At 39.9% G+C, this 17,453-nt stretch overlaps 1 protein-coding gene across 4 annotated transcripts in view; it reads left to right on the top strand.

The window, feature by feature from the left end:
• NOSTRIN (nitric oxide synthase trafficking) overlaps positions 1–8,024 on the top strand; it is a 59,819-nt gene extending 51,795 nt beyond the window's left edge. For 3 of the 4 annotated variants that reach the window (XM_049616070.1, XM_049616073.1, XM_049616071.1), the window contains 4 exons: positions 699–824; positions 1,744–1,843; positions 2,934–3,023; positions 5,861–8,024. In XM_049616070.1, coding sequence (XP_049472027.1) covers positions 699–824; positions 1,744–1,843; positions 2,934–3,023; positions 5,861–5,997 — 453 coding nt within the window. In that variant the 3' untranslated portion in view covers positions 5,998–8,024. Of the gene's footprint in view, positions 1–698; positions 825–1,743; positions 1,844–2,901; positions 3,024–5,860 lie in introns of all 4 variants that reach the window. The other variant, XM_049616072.1, reaches the window with a different exon arrangement.
• Positions 8,025–17,453: the final 9,429 nt, after the last annotated feature.

Below are 17,453 nucleotides of genomic sequence, written 5' to 3'. Positions count from 1 at the left end.
GAGCCTGATGTGGGGCTCGAACTCACAAACTGTGAGATCATGACCTGAGACGAAATCAAAAGTCAGGATGCTAAACTGATTGAGCCACCCAGACACCCCTAGCTTCACGTATTTTTACACTCAGATACTCCAGACCATTGTTTCCAGTGTCCAGAAGTGTTACTGCAAACTTGTTGGGTAATATAAGACCTAATCTCTTTAAGAAAAATAATAACAGCAGCAGCAGCAACAAAACCCATCTCACACTATTTCAGTTTGATTCTATCGATACAAGTTCAGTTGTGTTCACAATGCTGAGCACAATGTTCAACATCGTTTCTTCAAGGCCTCTGGAAGTCTACCTTCTGCAATCAACACTCATTATTCCCTTTCTCACTGCTCAGCAGAAAATAGCTAAGAGTAAAACTATTTGTTGCCACAAAATACTGAGTAATATATCTATCAAGGTGTCTGGTTTACCCTGTGTATAGAAGAGTCCAGAATGCGGTGCACTTCACAACTAAGCCTTTCCTTTAAAATACTGAAAGTGTCCACTTTTTGCTCCCTTTAGCATTTTCTGTGCATCTCTGCATGAAGTTGAATGTGTACCTTTCTAGACCTCTTTGTCATCTTGGAAGTTATCCTCATATCCCTTTACCCATCCAGTCGTACCTCATGTTCTAGAAATTTACTCACATGGCCAAATGATGTATCCACAGACCAACTTGAAACTAGACCTTTTGCAAGCAAACTCCTACAAACTGTCATCAGTGTTAGCAGAACTTGAGCAAAGACCTCAACCCAACCATCCCTGCAGTAACTCCATCTTCAGGTGGAAAGAAAAGGTAAAAATTTAAGAGATTTGGTTGTAATTTCTTGACTGGGTTTGCTGTATGGAGTGGCTTCAAATAGTACCGGGGCAAAAAGGCTATTATGAATTATATGTGCCACATGTCCCAAATCCCAGTTGTGGAATTTTAAGATAAATTTATTTCTTACTCCTTCTGGGTGAAGTAACAAGAGTTAATCACAAATAAATACATTGTTTGTGGACTAAATATGAGGAGCTAATAATTCTTTGGATTCCTTCTTCATCTTCCACATAACTTTATTCTTTGAACATGCCTCTAGAATAAAATGTCTATGTGCCTAAATTGTAAGATTTTGTGATATACTCTAGTCTCATCCATTTCACATAATACATGACGTGGATAAAGTGTGAGCATAATTTAAAAAATTCACACTGGTGTATTTTCCTGGTGATACACTATAAGGATTGATAATGAGCATGTGCATATATGTGGGTCACTCTACCTTGCAGCTGTTTTCCATTTCCAATCAGAAGGGGGAGCTGTAACCACCTTGTGGTAAGAGGACTTTTTCCATGAAACTCAGCTCTAAAATGGTCACAATCATGGCAGATTGAGTCATGGCAATTTCACTTGCATTAAAGCCAATTAAAGTTGAATTTGTAGAAGTAATGCTGTGAACGTTATTATTTGACCTCGAGGTGCACGTCAGAATTGCAAACACAGGGTGTAAAATGCGGTAATTGTCTAATTCTGAAAATATTAAGGCTTTAGAAATAAGAAAGCTTTATGGTAGAGTTTTTAAAACTATTGAATAATTCATTTATACTCTTCCCCCCGAAATTAAAAAAACAAATTCCTTAGGAAAACAGCTGTGGAAGAGTTACTTCTCATAAATACTTTTGATGACAGTGTTGTTAAAAATGACTTTTTTTTTTTTTAACAATTTAAACAGCAACAGACACATAGTTATGTGAAAATATCTCGGCCTTTTCTGATGAAGGTGAGCAGGGCATCTTGTGGTGGGCAGAGAATCCCGAGTGCTTCATCTGCAGGTAATCCCAGGCCCACAATAATCTGGGGGGAGGGTTCTATCGGTAAAGCACGTTGCTACATTTACATTTTATTTTCAGAATCCTTTGGGCATATATCAGCTCAAAGAAATTTGCATTTCAGTTAGGACTGATTCATTTGTTGGTATCTGTAGCTTTCTGTGCAGATGTTATCCAAAATTTGGGAAGGAGTCAAAAAGTGGAGGGTTGAGGAAAAAATGTATGATGTGAGAAGGTACCTTCGATGACTGGCATCCGTGTTATTCAGACAGTCTGCATCTGCTGTCCTTACATTCAACCTCAAACCCTTGTGAGGAGTTCTGTCTCCACTGCCTCCTCCAAACTTCCATGGAAATCCTGTCCTTTCTGTGAGAAACACGGTGATCCCAACCCTACTTACTCCCTTTATTCAGCTGCCTTATATTAGCCATTTGCCAGCTCACACCCACCACATTTCACCTTTCAACACACAGATACAAGCTCACACACACACACGCACACACACACACCCTACCATTGTCCCTTGTTTAACTATAGTTACCATAACCTTGATTCTCAAGTTTCTTGATGAGAAGTTGGTGAAAAGAGTTTCAGTAAAACCCAGGACGTTATGGTCCACTTGGTGTATTAAAGACTCGCGATCGCATTAAGAAACAGTTCCATCAGTACCTAGGGAGGGTGGTAACAAACACGTGCACTAGCTGATGTATGCCTGAATGGCAAAACTGGTGTATGTTTTCCAAAATATGCTTCAACTACCACACATACTAGCTAACTGGTGTTGACAAGTTCATGTGGGAAACAACTTTAAACTGTCATCTTCATTGTTTTTTCTCCAGACTCATTATTTTCCATACTATGATATAGTTTTTGATTATATAATATACATAGTCCATATACACAGTAGGTATATCATAAATTAGGTTACTATACCCAGGAACGAAGATTATGTGAAATTATAAACTTTCCCTTTGAGAAGATGTCAGTATATTTAAGCTCAGCACCACACTATTCAATAACTGAAGAGCTTCCCATCATATTCATCTTGCCTACTGACACAGCGTTACTAATTATTACTGGATCCAACTTTCAGCGTCTGGTGTGGCCCAGCTCGGCAGTGGTCTTTGCAAGGCTTTATATTCTTTCCAAGCCAGACAAGATGATGAATTAAATTTGGAAAAAGGTAAGAATCATTTTCAAATAGTTTGACTGCTTTCCCATTTGATTTGACTAAAACTCCTGTCTTTGTTACAACAGCCTTAAAAGTTACTACAACATCAAATCATTTCAGGTTTATAATGACCCTTCTTAGAAAATAAAGATAAAGCACATCAAAAATAAGAGTCAGATAATAAAAATAGCTAACATTTATTCCGTGTTTACTGAGTGCTAGATATTGCTACAAGCACGTTGTCCCATTTAATGTTCATAAAAGCCCTGTGAGGTAGGTATTATTATTTATTCCCATTTTATTGTTGAGGAGACTAGGGCATAGAAACGTTAAGTACTTTGGCTAAAGTTACAGGAAGTGGTAGAACATGCTTTGATCTCAGAAACCCAGAGTCATGCTTTTTATCACAGGGCTAACCTGGGCGAGAATGTCAGTAATGGAAAGTTACTAGAAGGGTAGCCTCACCTTTTTCCTTTTCAGAAAACTAAACACACAAGAATGTGAAATGACTTCCTTTCATGGCTTAGGGTAAGCTCGAATTCTAGAAGCCAGGTCAGAGTACTTCCAGCTTAATGTTTCTCCCACTTATCCCTTAGAACAGAGTTTTATGGCCAATCTAAGGAAACAACCCCTTTCTCTGTGTCACAGACTTTTGATGAACATGGAAAGGTATGCTGTCATAGGTTACCTAGACCTCAGCATTAAATAAGAAACAGCCACTAGCCTCAACTTTCCTTGTGTGTCCGATTAACAACCATATTTGGATGTTAAAGCTGAGATCTGGAGATGAAATGGTTAGTGAGAAAGGGTTGTGTTGTAGGAGAGAGCTGTTTACCTGCAAGCAGGACATGGCGTCCAGAGCCAACAGGAAGTCGTGATGGATTTTGCAGCCATACAACAGGGACACCATGTCTTTGCTCTTGGTTAACGGGTGCTTCCTTTTCAGTTTGCTGGTCAGATGTCTTCAGTGACTACTTCTCCTTCTAGTTCAGAAAGAAAGATAAGAAAAAGGGTAATATAGTAGACCCTCTCCTCTGTTCATCTTAAATCAATGTTGCCTTTACCTAAAGTTGGAAGTGTTAGAGAAGTCACTTTGTTCTTCATCACATCATCATAAGGTTACCTACAGCAGTAGGTAAATGAAATGCTGTATTCCCACTTTCCATGTGAATAAAAAACACATTTCCCAGATGCCACCTAGACCCCAGGGCCTGAGTTTGAGGTACATAGTTACACAATAAACTTATTATCTTCTTTGTCTTCAGTTCTCTGTTGGCAGCAAAGTCTACTTATACTTTATCTCGTAAGTGGGTTCTTTATTTATTAAAACATTTTTTTAATGTTTATTTATTTTTGAGAGAGAGAGAGAGAGACAGAGTGTGAACGAGGGGGCAGGCAGAGAGAGAGGGAGACACAGAATCCCAAGCAGGTTCCAGGCTCTGAGCTGTCAGCACAGAGCCCGATGTAGGGCTTGAACTCATGACTGTGAGACCATGACCTAAGAGTCACCCAGGCACCCCTATAAATGAGTTCTTTAAATAAAAGGAGCCATTGGAGGCTTCAGAAAGCTGGCAACAAGATTTTAAATTATTTGTTTGTATTGCTGGTAGTGGACTGTGTCAGTCTGCTGACTTGAGAGAATTCATTGGAGGTGGAATGTAGGCTGAAAATGATCTTTAAGAATAAAAAGTGATTTATGAGTGAGGTGAGATAGTAGGGGTGGATGTGGACAGTCTCCTTTGCCTAAGAAAGAAAATCACTGGGGAAGAAAATGAATGGAAGAAAGACTAAAAAATGACCTCAGAATGACGTTCAAGGTCAAGGAGCTCTCTTGCATCACGAAGGAAGTGGATGTTTCTACTCTAATGTGCAGAAAGCAGCCAGAGAGGAAGGACTCTTTCTCACAAGGGAAGGATTTAGCCAGAGTATTTGGGGGCATCTATGGTTAAGCTTTTAGGGTTATTAATATCAGAATAGTATTTGTTAAAAGAGAGGGAATTAGAGAAGGGCAATGTGTTTCTTAGGAATTCTATTTGAATCATTGCTTTAAAAAGTATTGTCTTCAAATTGACATTTTATTAAACTTACCAAAATTGCTGAATGGGGGGTTAAGTTTCTGTGCAAAGCTATGAGATGGAACTTTGGACTGTGAAATTGGCACACGTAATGGAGGGAAGCCGTCTTGATCTAAAGAAAAGTCTGATAGCTGAGACATAATAGTCACCATAGCAGACTGTCTTGGCCACCAACATGAGAAATCCTTAACACACAGACACCAAAAAAAGAGTTTGATGACAAGCTGTATCTGACGTGAGCCATCCAGCATGAGAAGGATATATGATCCAACATGATTCTGTTTTTTTTTTTTTAATTTTTGATGTTTGTTTATTTTTGAGAGAGAGAGAAGAGAGAGACAGAGTGCAAGCAGGGGAGAGGCAAAGAGAGAGGGAGACACAGAATCCAAAGCAGGCTCCAGGCTCCAGGCTATCAGCACAAAGCCTAATGCAGGGCTCGAACCCGGGAACTGTGAGGTCATGACCTGAGCTGAAGTCGACGCTTAAGCGACTGAGCCACCCAGGGGCCCCAATGCCATTCGTTTTTAATGAAACTATTTTATGGCACAACTTTGATTGCTCGTTATCTTATGCTTTTTAATATTCTCTGCATTATGCCTGCTTCACACAGAGGTGTTCAATAAGTTTGGCTTTACCTAAATCATGTGCAGAGACTGATGCTAACAAGTAACTCCTTGAAGGCACAATCTCCTTAAAATTGTTTTGCCAACTGGATTCAGGCTTGTGCTTAAATGGCAGAGACCTGTTTGTCTAACTAAATGTGCATTTTTACAGGCGACATTGTGACTATATACAAGAAAGAAGAAGAAGGATGGTGGTTTGGTTCTTTGAACGGAAAAAGGGGTCATTTTCCTGCCGCTTACGTGGAGGAGCTCCCTTCAAATGCTGGGAACCCGGCTACGCAGACGTAAGACAAGATTCCGAACATGCCGCCTTAGTCCGTAAACTTCACAATGCAGTGCAAATAAAGATAAATGCTGTAATCTTTACAAATAGGTAACGGTGTCCTCCCTGTGTGTCATGGCACTTTGCACTCCTGCTTATTTGCCTGAAACAGAGTTAGAAGATGAAGAGCAAAGGGAGAAAAGAAAGAGACCCTGCAGTTCCTAGAGTTTTTGAATCCTAGGAGACCCTAGAGATGCCCCAACACAGCCCCTGATGTCACACACAGAGAGACAGAGCTCAGATCATTCAGCCACTTGTCTGAAGTCACATAGTTTTCTGGTAGTGCCGCAGAGATTAGGACTTAGATGTCTTTTTCATCTGGATCGTGTGCCAACAGGCCAGAGCAGGCCCGTGAGGGGTCAGGCAGTGTCTGGGAGACAAGGAAGAACAGATTAAGTCTGAGAAGAAGAGTTCAGCAGAGCCCTGGCAGATAAGACCCCTGGGAGATAGGCCCAGGTTAGAAGAGGGTAGAATAAAGAATCAGGAGCTGAGGCCAAGAGTCCCTATGATCAGGAGAGGGGATGCTAGACAAGAGGTCTGGATACTAGGTGAAGCTCAGTGTAGAACGGAGCCCCATCCTGAGCCAACCTTCTGATGTAGTGGCTTCTTGTACACCTTCTATGCACAACCGGAACTTCTATTAGAAGTGAGGTCAGGTGTGAGCCAGAGATGGTTTGGAATCTGAAAGCGAGAGCAAGGTGGATAGGAAAGGGTTAGGAAGGAGACAGTGCCTGAAAACTCTTGCCTCCTTGTCCATTTGGAAACTTCATATACCAATTTAGAGGTACGAAACTCGCACTTCCCAATTAGTCAGTGTGAAGAGAATATCCTCAGCAGCTTCCTAGTGAAAGGAACCTTAAACGCTAATGAGTCTCTCTGGATGGAAAGTTCTGGAAATCAACATTTACGGTTAAAATGGAATATTTAGAGAGAAGCAGTTTTATGCTCCTTCCTCAAATGCCCTCTAATGGGTAGAGGTTGGGGATGAGACAGGGTAGGCCTCAAATTCTTCCCAAGGGGAACATTTTAAAATGGAGAGAAGTGGTTCAGCAGCATCTTTCAGAAAATGACCTAAGTCAGCCTGGAGATCACACTCTATTGAGTGGAAGGTCCTGGTGTTGAGAGAGACATCTGGGCATGTTTACTATTGTGCCTAATAGTCTGACATTAGAGTAATTAAAATCCATTCCATTACTGTCCTGCCCCCTACATCTTTAATTAAATTTTGCACTTTCAAAAAGGAACTTTTCAAACCAAGGCACCTATGTTTTTTATACTCTGCACCACTGCACTCTTATAGCAGGATATAATGAACACATAGAGATATTTATAGATAGAGATACCAGACCTGAAGGAGCTCAAGTAAAATTTGTTATGTGAGACATAACTTACAGCCTAGAAGAGCAGATCAGAAGTTTTAATGTCACCCTTAATGGTGTACTAATGAAGGCTTTCTACATGTAGAAAGTTGGCTGAATAATAGGCCATTAGACCATGAACAGAAAATTTGAATTTATATTTCCTCTTCATCTTACTTCTTTCCATTAAGCCTTGATGTATAAAAAATTGTGTAGCAATTGACTGCAGCCTACAATGGATCATTTGTGTAGAGAAAGTGATGATAATAGGTGGTTGGGCCCTGAAACTCACTGGAAGCAATTTTCAAGGAAGGACGCCCCTCTTTCTTCATAAGTCAGTTTTACTTTGTGAAAACATAAATGATTTTCCTGTTTTGTAATGTTGCTGAAAATTCTTTTTGCATCTGTGTTATATAATATTTAAACCTCAAAGAAATACTATAGGGAAACTATATATACAAATACAGTCGGGTAGGACAGACTTGTTGAATATCCTTTCAGTAGGGCAAGAATTTTCCGATTGGACAGGTAGGAATGGTAGCCCTTATATTTAGATAAAAATTAAATGTATATTGTGAAGATTAATGATGTACAAAAGCCTTCCATACAGAATAAAATAATTTTTAATATTCATACTTTTAAACTCTTTATTGGGCTTTCCTAATTACACTACACTATTCAGTTCCATATCTCAGGAAGTTTTTAGCAACATTAACAACCTGAAATATAGGCAGTAGGGGTCTGAGCCACTGAAAACATCACAAGGCATTTTTCTACTTTATCTTCTTTCTAGTAGAATGCAAACTGATACATCTATCATGCTATCAACCAGAAAGATCTATGAATTTCATTTTTTTTGCATTTTCAATTACCCATAATAATTAATATTTATAATGACAAAAAGCAATTTTATCACTTAAAGTACCTTCCGATCTATCAAAAAGTAATATCCAGGTTAGGGTAAAGTAAATTTTATTGCACAGTATTATAAGGCTTTAACTGCTCAGTAATTTGAGCAGAGGGTAACTTTGTTCTCCCCTCCCCCCAAAAAACCCTCCTCCCTCAAAGTCTTAATGGCCTTGGGGTTGTAATCAGCCCGACCTAGAGCAAGAAAAGTGCATTAGGATCAAATAACATGTCCTATTGTTCTTTGCAGTGTTACACAGGAAGAGTGTATAATCCCAGGGCAGATATGCTTGGAGGTGGGGGCAGGGGGCCTACAAACCGGTGGGACTGGACTCGGACCAGGGTTGGGGACACAGCAGAGAAGAGCAGGAAATCTTTTGCGAGGGAGTGCAGCTACTCGGATAGAGCTACAAGGATAGTGTCAGAGATTCTGGGAAGCTGTGATCCAGAGTGCAGAGCCCTGCTGAGCCAAGGATGCCAGGCCTCCCACTCCCAATCACAAGCACCATGGACGATAAACTACCAAGCCAGAGAATCCAGGTTGCGCTTTAGCCGGGAGCTCGGTTTAGGGAAACTAGGTGGACCTGTGGGTGCCTGCAGCTGGGGAAATGTGCCTAAGCGGGACATTCCAGTGGCCACCCCCCTGGGGGGGCGGGGTCACGGCAATGGGAGGAAAGCAGCTTCCGCCAACCCGCCAGAGTTTGGAATAAAGAGACTTGCACAGAGTTCGAGTGAAATACTCTTTCAGGATAAGGAGAAGCCGACCTGGGCGTGGAAGCAAACCGAACTGGCCAGAGAAAGACCTTGATTCCACAGCTCAGGACTAATGATAGAGATCTGGGGACCACATAGGGAGTCACACCAAGGGAGTGCCTGGAAAGGACTGGGACCTGCCTAGCCACGTATATCAGGTGGCAAATGTGTTACTGAGCTCAGTCTCAGCTGGCTTGTAACTTGGGTTTTTCTGACACTGGGGCAAATGGCTCAGTGCTTGCTGCAGCGATTCTGCGAGCGTGGTGCTGGGACCGGCAGCACCGATATAACCTTGGACTAAGAAATGCAAAATGTCAGCCCATACTTTACCCGAGGCCAGAAACACTGACGTCTGTGGGTTAGGTGTTTCTAGTGCAAATTGAAGCTTGAGAACCACTGACTCACTTGAATGAATCCTGAGAATAGCGTCTAAACAGACGCACCGCGGAAGGAGCACTGTTGAAGGAGAAAGTGGAGAATACCACGTACCCAGGAAGGCCGCTCTAAAAAAAGAAATATCCCTTCCTTTTGGTCCAATAAGTTTTTAAAGATGAGCGTTGCTGGGGACTGTGCCCAACAAGGCTTTCTCCATTGTGAGGGCTGCTCCTTTCCTCCTCTGTCACATGCTCACTCTTGGCCCAGGGAAGAAGGAACACTTTGGACTACATTACACCCCCTCACAAGAGACTCCTCTTCTTTCTCAGCCACTTACTTGATATTCTTGTTAGCAGAAGAAAGCCTGGTATGGTCCCTATCTTAATACTAGAGAATGAGAAGCAAACAGCTCTCCCCTCACAATCCATTCCCCTTTACTCCCCACCCCACCACCCAGGGTCTAAGAGTAGATAATCCTCCTTCTGACTTATGATCAAAAGTCAATAGTAGCTTAACAACACTATGCCACCAATGCCTATGTCATCTATCTCACTATCTCATCAGGTAGGCATTTTATCATCTCACATCACAAGAAGAAGGGTAAGTACAGTACAATAAATACAGTACAACAATTGATCATGTACTAGGCCACAGAACAAGTCTCTAGAATGGTCTGACCACAATATAAGTTAAAAATTCCTAAGAAAAGGATAATTTAAAAACCACATGCATTTGGAGAACACATACATATGTGCACCTGCATGCACCTAAGCACATATATGTACACACACACACACACACACAACCTTCTAAATAAGCCATGGTCAAAGAAGAAATCTTAATAGAAATTTTAAAATATTAGAAATAAAAAATAGGAAAGCTACTACATATTAAAATCGGTAAGTCTGGGAAAGCAGCTTAAAAAATTCTATAGGGAAAAGTAGAAAGGCTAAAATTAATGAACTGAGTATCCTAAGTATGGATTTATAAAAACAACAGCAGAATCAACCCAAATAAAGCAAAGGAAATAAAAAGAAAAAAAAGAGCAAAAGTTAATGAAGTAGAAAACAAAATAAAATATTGAATTAAGCTGTTGATTGGTTCTTTGAAAGGATTAATAAATTGAGCAAACCTTTGGCAGAATTAAGAGAAAAAAGCATAAAAAATATTATTTATAAGGTAAAAGTGGACATACTACAGCAGATACCTAAAAGCTAAAATCACATACTATCAACAACTTTACACCAATAAATTTGTAGAAAAGCAAGCCCAAAAGACAAAATTCTCAAAAAATATGCATTATCAAAACTCACTCAAGAAACAAAATATAACTGGATAATGTAATTACTATTAAAGACATTTAATGAGTATTTGCAAAATATATCTTCCTACAAAGAAAACACAGGCCAGATAGTTCCATAGGTGAGTTCAAAAACAGATAATCTCATTCAGACTTTTTCAGGAAGTAGAAAAAAAAGGAACACACCTGAACTATTTTCAAGGTTTGAGGGTGTAGGATAACCTTGATACCAAAACCAAAGTTAATATACAAAGGAAAATTATAAGCCAATCTCATTTATGGCTATAGATATAAAAATTTAAACAGAATATTTACAAACTGAATCCAACACTATTGAAAAAAAAAGATTGCACATCATGGATAATTGGATTTATTCCAGGAAGGCAGGGTTGATTCAATATTTAAAAAAAAAAAAATCTATTGATATAAATCACTATGTTGACAGATTAAAGATGAAAATCTATATAGATGCAGAAAAAACATAACATTAACATTCATAATTATTTTAATTTAATTTAATTTTTAATGTTTATTTTTGAGAGACCGAGCATGAGAGAGGGAGGGGCAGACAGAGAGGGAGACATAGCACACAACGCAGGCTTCAGACTCTGAGCTGTCAGCACAGATCCCAATGTGGGGCTAGGACCCACGAACCATGAGATCATGACCTGAACCATGTCAGATGCTTAACTGACTGAGCCACCCAGGTGCCCCCATGATAATTACTTTTAGTTAACTGAGAATACAAGCAAACTTCCTTGACCTGATCAACAGAAAAGAAAATGGCAAGTTTGGGAAACTACCATAGTACAGTATAGCTGAAACTCAAAAAGATTAAATGACTCGCTTAAGATCAGGTACCACAGACGGGACCACATCTTAATTCTCAGATTTTTCCACAACACCATTTTGATGCTGGCAAACAGAACTTTTCACAAATTATTCAAGATTTATCATTATACTTTGAATCTCATATGTTGCCTCTTTCAAATGAAAGACCTTATCCTCAGCTGCTTCCAGCTGGTTGCTAAGAGAACAGGAAACGTGACGAAACTCTAAACATTCTTCACATCAAACCACATCATAGAGTGTTCACGGTTCTCACCATGATGTATTTAACGATAACCAAGAAAGGGGCTGATTTTAAATAGCTTCTATTTCCTCCAGTTTACTTGACAACTGGACTCTATTTCTACTTAGATGAAACTCTTTATTCGGAATGAATCTTATTCTCTATTAGCTCGTCATTAAGTCAAGAGTCGCCTGCAGGGCCATCTTTATCACCTAAAAATGGCTGAAGATAGCGGCAACACAGCTGCAGGTATTATTGAACAAGTTAGCTCCTTTTCAAAGGCTTAATTTTGATTTCCTATTAAATAATTTTCTATTGAGTCTGGACGGTGTGCTCAACATTAACAGGTATTTCTTAAGCTTCTACTTTGTGCCAGACACACTATGCAAGGGAATAGCAAAATAGGCAATTTGCTGTCACGGTACACAAATCAAAACAGAACTAATTGTCTCTGTCTAGGAATTTTCTGAGTTGGAGGAGAAGTAACTTTGTAATCCTCATCAGCTGGGAAATTGAAATTTTTAATGCATTTGAACATTTTAGCAGATTCTGTGCCAATTATTTGTTTTTTAACTTGAACAGTGTAGTGATTGAGTTTAATTTTTTAAATTTTTTTCTATTATTACTACTTTGAGAGAGAGAGAGCATGAGCAGAGAGAGGGGCAGAAAGAGAGAGAGAGAGAAAGAGAGAGAGGGTGAATCCCAAGCAGGCTCCATGCTAAATGTGGAGCCCAACATGGGGCTTGATCCCACAATCCTGGGATCATGACCTGAGCCAAAATCAAGAGTCAAACGTTCAAACAACTGAGCCATCCAGGTGCCCCTTTTAATATTTTTTTAATTTAATTTTTAAAGATCTCATTGTTCATTTTATTACAAAATTAGTCTACCCCATTTGGATTCCATTTTATTTATTATTTGTTTGTTTTTAAGTTTATTTATTTATTTTGAGACAGAGGATGAGCAGGGGAGGGACAGAGAGAGGGGGACAGAGGATCTGAATTGGATTCTGTGCTGACAGCAGAGAGCCCCATGTGGGGCTCGAACCCATGAACTGTCAGATCATGACTTAAGCCAAAGTCAGATGCTTAACTGACTGAACCACCCAGGTGCCCTTGGATTCCATTTTAATCAGCTTTATTACTTGTGTGTTTCTTTTCCATTTAGGAAAATCTTACCTTTGTATATTGTGTTTTATTTCCATATCAGGAAGATTTTAAATGGTTAAAATTATTTTTTCAAGTTTAGTTTTGAGAGAGAGAGAGAGAGAGAGCACGTGAGCTGGGGGAGGGGTAGAGGGAGAAAGAAAGAGAAAGAGAGAGAGAGAGGGAGAATCTTAAGCAGGCTCCATGATCAGTGCAGAGCCTATGAGGGGTTCAGTCTCACAAACTGTAAGATTATGACCTGAGCCAAAATCAAGAGTTGGATGCTTAACCAACTGAGCCACCCAGGCACCCCTAAAATTATTTTAGTTTTGCAATATACCATCCTAAATACAATGTATCAAAAAGAGCAAACTTAATGAGATAGTTTGGTTTGCTTTTCATGTGTATTTTTATTCATTCAAAGTGACATTTTCACAATGTAGCCACTTTATCATTTAAGATAATATATTGGTGATATTAGCTCCAGAATATTCCTGGGTTGGCACATAGTGACCCTCAACAATTAAGGTCTTTATATTTGACTGAACAGATAGAGTTATACCTAAGTCAACAGCCCTCCATCCAACATTTCCGTAAAATTAATGACTGCAGTTTTTGAGGCTTAGAGACTGTTTCAGTGAGCCATTTGGGTCCAAAAAGCCAGGTACTCTGCTCATTGTCTCCCCGAGATTTGAAGCTGTTTTGTTGTCTTGGTGAAGGTATTTCCTATGGATCCAGACAAAGCATATTCCTCTACTTTCAAGAGAGTTTACCTGTCTTTCTCTTAATCTTTATACTTCTATAGAAACACAAATGCTACGTTATATTATTGAAGTTCAAGTTTGTTTAGAATCTTTGTTAAGGGCTTTGTCTTCATATACTTTTCCTGCAATGCAGCACAGAAATGCATAAGGTGTAGTCCAGGTGAAGCTCGTGAATTAGGTGGCAGACCGCCACCTACGTTTGAATTCCGACTCTAACGCTTACGAGCTGTGTGACTCAAAGTTACTTGAACTCTTACTACGTTGGATTTCTTATCTGTAGAACAAGGTTATGGATAGTATCTACCTCACAGGCTGTTGAGGAAATATAAATGAGTAGACATATGTAAAGGGCTTAGAACAGTGCCAGGCACATAAAAGTTTTTAAAAAGAAATAGCTAGTTTTCTAAAGTGTCCAGCCCGAACCAATTCCAATTTTGGAACGAATCAACTTCTCAGGTGAGAAAACAAATCACTATAAAGTTCCACTGCTTAAGGCCTTTTGTTTCGTATGATAGTGCACTTTTCTTTGGACCCCAGCAGTAAAGCTGGTTCCTACATTGTCCTTTTGGGACTTTCCTCCTACCTGGCCTTACCTCCCAGATCTTACCCTACCTCCACGCCCATTTAGAAATGAAAAATGGCTATCCCTAAAGAGAAATGGACCCTAGGTGGAAGGAAGCTCCCCATTTCTTCTCTCATCCCCAATCTCTATTTCTGTAACTTGCAGGTGAAAGGAACCCTTCAGAGTTTCTTACCAAGGCAAGCCAGCTCAATGCCTTCCTCACTACATGATACAAAACATTGTATCTTCAAGAGTTTGTGCTATGAGACATGGTTTTCGTCTAGTTTCAGTGAATGAAGATTTTTCTTTACATTTGATGCTTGTTCCTTGTAGATATAATTCAGGTAGGGAATTAAGTAAATATATATTCACTGTAGCAGTAACCTGACATTTTTTGATGTCAAATTATCTAGTCTGTCCCTTAGAGAACTATAATGCCCCTTCTCTTAGCTCCATTTTTGAAGTTAACCTACCTCCACACCTGGGTTACAGCCGGGAGCTAGTCTAATCAAAGTATGTACTTTACCCCCTGATCACCAGTGATTGGTTTAGGGATTGGGATCAGCTTTAAGTTGCTGGGGTCTACCATGTGGGGCCTCAACCTAGAAAAAAACAGCTAAACAATGGATCCTACTAATATAATTTGAGCTCCAAATCAAGCTAGGTCCACAAAAACCAAAATCGGGTTTTGATACAATTTTATGTATTCATTTAAATGTAGTTATATCAAAAAATAAGGCCAAATGTAAAGGTCTGCTTAGGAAAGCTGTACTTTTGCTCATTGTACTGTCACTGTTAAAATATTCCCTTGAGTCAAGATGGTGATAAAATAGGATAAGACATTGTCAGGCACAAGCTCCAGATGCCTCTCTGGGAACAAAGGAGCTGGCTGGAACCATCTCCCTCCCCTGCTCCTCAGCATAAACACAGAGCCACCTGAGGGAAGCAGCTCAGCCTGTACACTGGCTGCCTAACTTGCTTATACCAATGCCATCCCCATCCCCCTGCCCTTACTGACCCATGCTCTGGTGGGACTGCCCTTCTCAGTCAAGGTTGCCTCAGTCCCAGTGTGGCAGGCCCCTCCCCCAGGAGACCAGCACAAACCCCTGCCCACACCACCTCTCTCAACCAGAGAGTTCTACAGGGCCTCAGTTCTGGTGGAGTTGTTGTCAGGTTTCACAGACCAGACAGAGCACATCTAGTTAAAACTCTCCACATTCAGGCCGGGGACCAAACACTGCCCACAGTAGTCAAGGAAAAACTCTGCAGACAACTGGCCTGAAAGATAGAGCAACCAAAACATGCAGCACATACCAGAGACACCCTGTGAAGTGCCATGAATTGGCAATACCTGACCTCTTCTTCATACGGCCATAACTTGCAGGGGCAGGAGTATAATTGACTTTGCAGCACAAAGTAAAAGTCAGAGACTTAAACAAAATGTCAAGACAGAGGAATTTATGCCAAATGAAAGAACAAGATAAGACCATGGCCAAAGGCCTAAGATAAACAGATATAAGTAACATGCCTGATGGAGAATTTAAAACAACAATCATAAGGATCCTCACTGGGCTTGAGAAGAGAATAGAAGACATCAGGGAGACCCTTACCACAGAGATAAGTTAAAAAAATATCAGAATGAAGACTGCAATAAATGAGATTGAAAATAGGCTTGGTGCAATGAAGAGTAAGTTGGAAGAAGCAGAGGAATAAATTAGTGACTTAGAAGACAAAATAATGGAAAGTAAGCCGAACAAAAGAGAGAAAGAAGAATTATGGGGCATGAAAATAGAGAACTCAGTGACTCCATGAAATGTAATAACACTTATAGGAGTCCCATAAGAAGAAGGAGAGAAAAGTTAGCAGAAATTTATTTCAAGAAATAACAGCAGAGGGGTGCCTGGGTGGCTCAGTAGGTTGAGTGTCCAACTCTTGATTTCAGCTTGAGTCATGATCCCAGGTTCATGGGATTGAGCTCGGTGTTGGGCTCTGCACTGAGCATGGAACCTGCTTAGGATTCTCTCTCTCTCTCCCTCCCTCCCTCTGTCCCTCTCCCTGACTCACATGCTCTTTCTCTCTGAAAAGAAAAGAATAGAAAAGAAGGGAAAAGCATAGAAAAGAAAAAAAGAGAAAAGAAGGAAGGGAAGGGAAGGGAAAGGAAGGGAAGCAGAAAATCTCCCTCATCTGGGCAAGGAAGGAGAAATCCATATCCAAGAGGCACAGAGAACTCCCATCGAAATCAACAAAAGCAGGCCAGCACCTGGGCATATTCTAATTAAATCTGCAAAATATAATGATAAAGAAAGAAGTCTTAAAAGCAGCAAGACAAGAGAAGTCCTTAATTCACAAGGGAAAATCCATAAGGCTAGCTAGAGATTTCTCAACAGAGACTTGGCAAGCCAGTAGGGAGTGGCATGATATATTCAAAGTGCTAAATGGGAAAAAACTGCAGCCAAGAATACTCTATTCAGCAAGGCTATCATTCAGAATAGAAGGAGAGATAAAGAGTGTCCCAGACAAACAAAAACTAAAGGAGTTCGTGACCACTAAACCAGATCTGCAAGAAATATTAAAGAGGACTCCTTGAGTGCAAAGGAGAGACCAAAAGTGACAGACAAAATCAGAGAAAATCTCCAGAAACAACGAAAAAACAAGTAATAAAATGGCTATAAACACATGCCAATAATTACTTTGAATATAAATGTACTAAATGGTCCCAATCAAAAGACATAGGGTGCCAGAAAGGATAAAAAAACAAGACCCATCTATATGCTACCTACAAGAGACTCATTATGAACCTTAAGACATCTGCAGGTTGAAAGTGAGGGGGTGGGGAAATATTTATCATGCAAATAGATGTCAAAAGCAAGCCAGAGTAGCAGTACTTATATCGGACAAATACTTTTCTGTTCTCATATTGTTTTTATCCTGCTTTAGTGTTAGGGTAATACTGGCTTCATAGAATGATTTTGAATGTGTTCCCTCCATTCCAGTATTTGTAAGATTTTGATACAAATTGTCATTAATTATTCATTTAAATGTTTGGTAGAATTCACCAATGAAACCATGTAGTCTTAGGCTTTTCTGTGATGGGAGATCTTTGATTCCTAATTCAGCTTTCATTCTTATTCTTGATCTAAGATTTCCTGTTTCCTGGACTCAAGATTCATGATTCAATTTCAGTAAC

Source organism: Panthera uncia (genome assembly GCF_023721935.1).
Source record: "Panthera uncia isolate 11264 chromosome C1 unlocalized genomic scaffold, Puncia_PCG_1.0 HiC_scaffold_3, whole genome shotgun sequence".
Lineage (NCBI taxonomy): Eukaryota > Metazoa > Chordata > Mammalia > Carnivora > Felidae > Panthera > Panthera uncia.
Note: the sequence above shows the minus strand (reverse complement) of the source record. Positions and strands in the feature narration are given on the sequence as shown.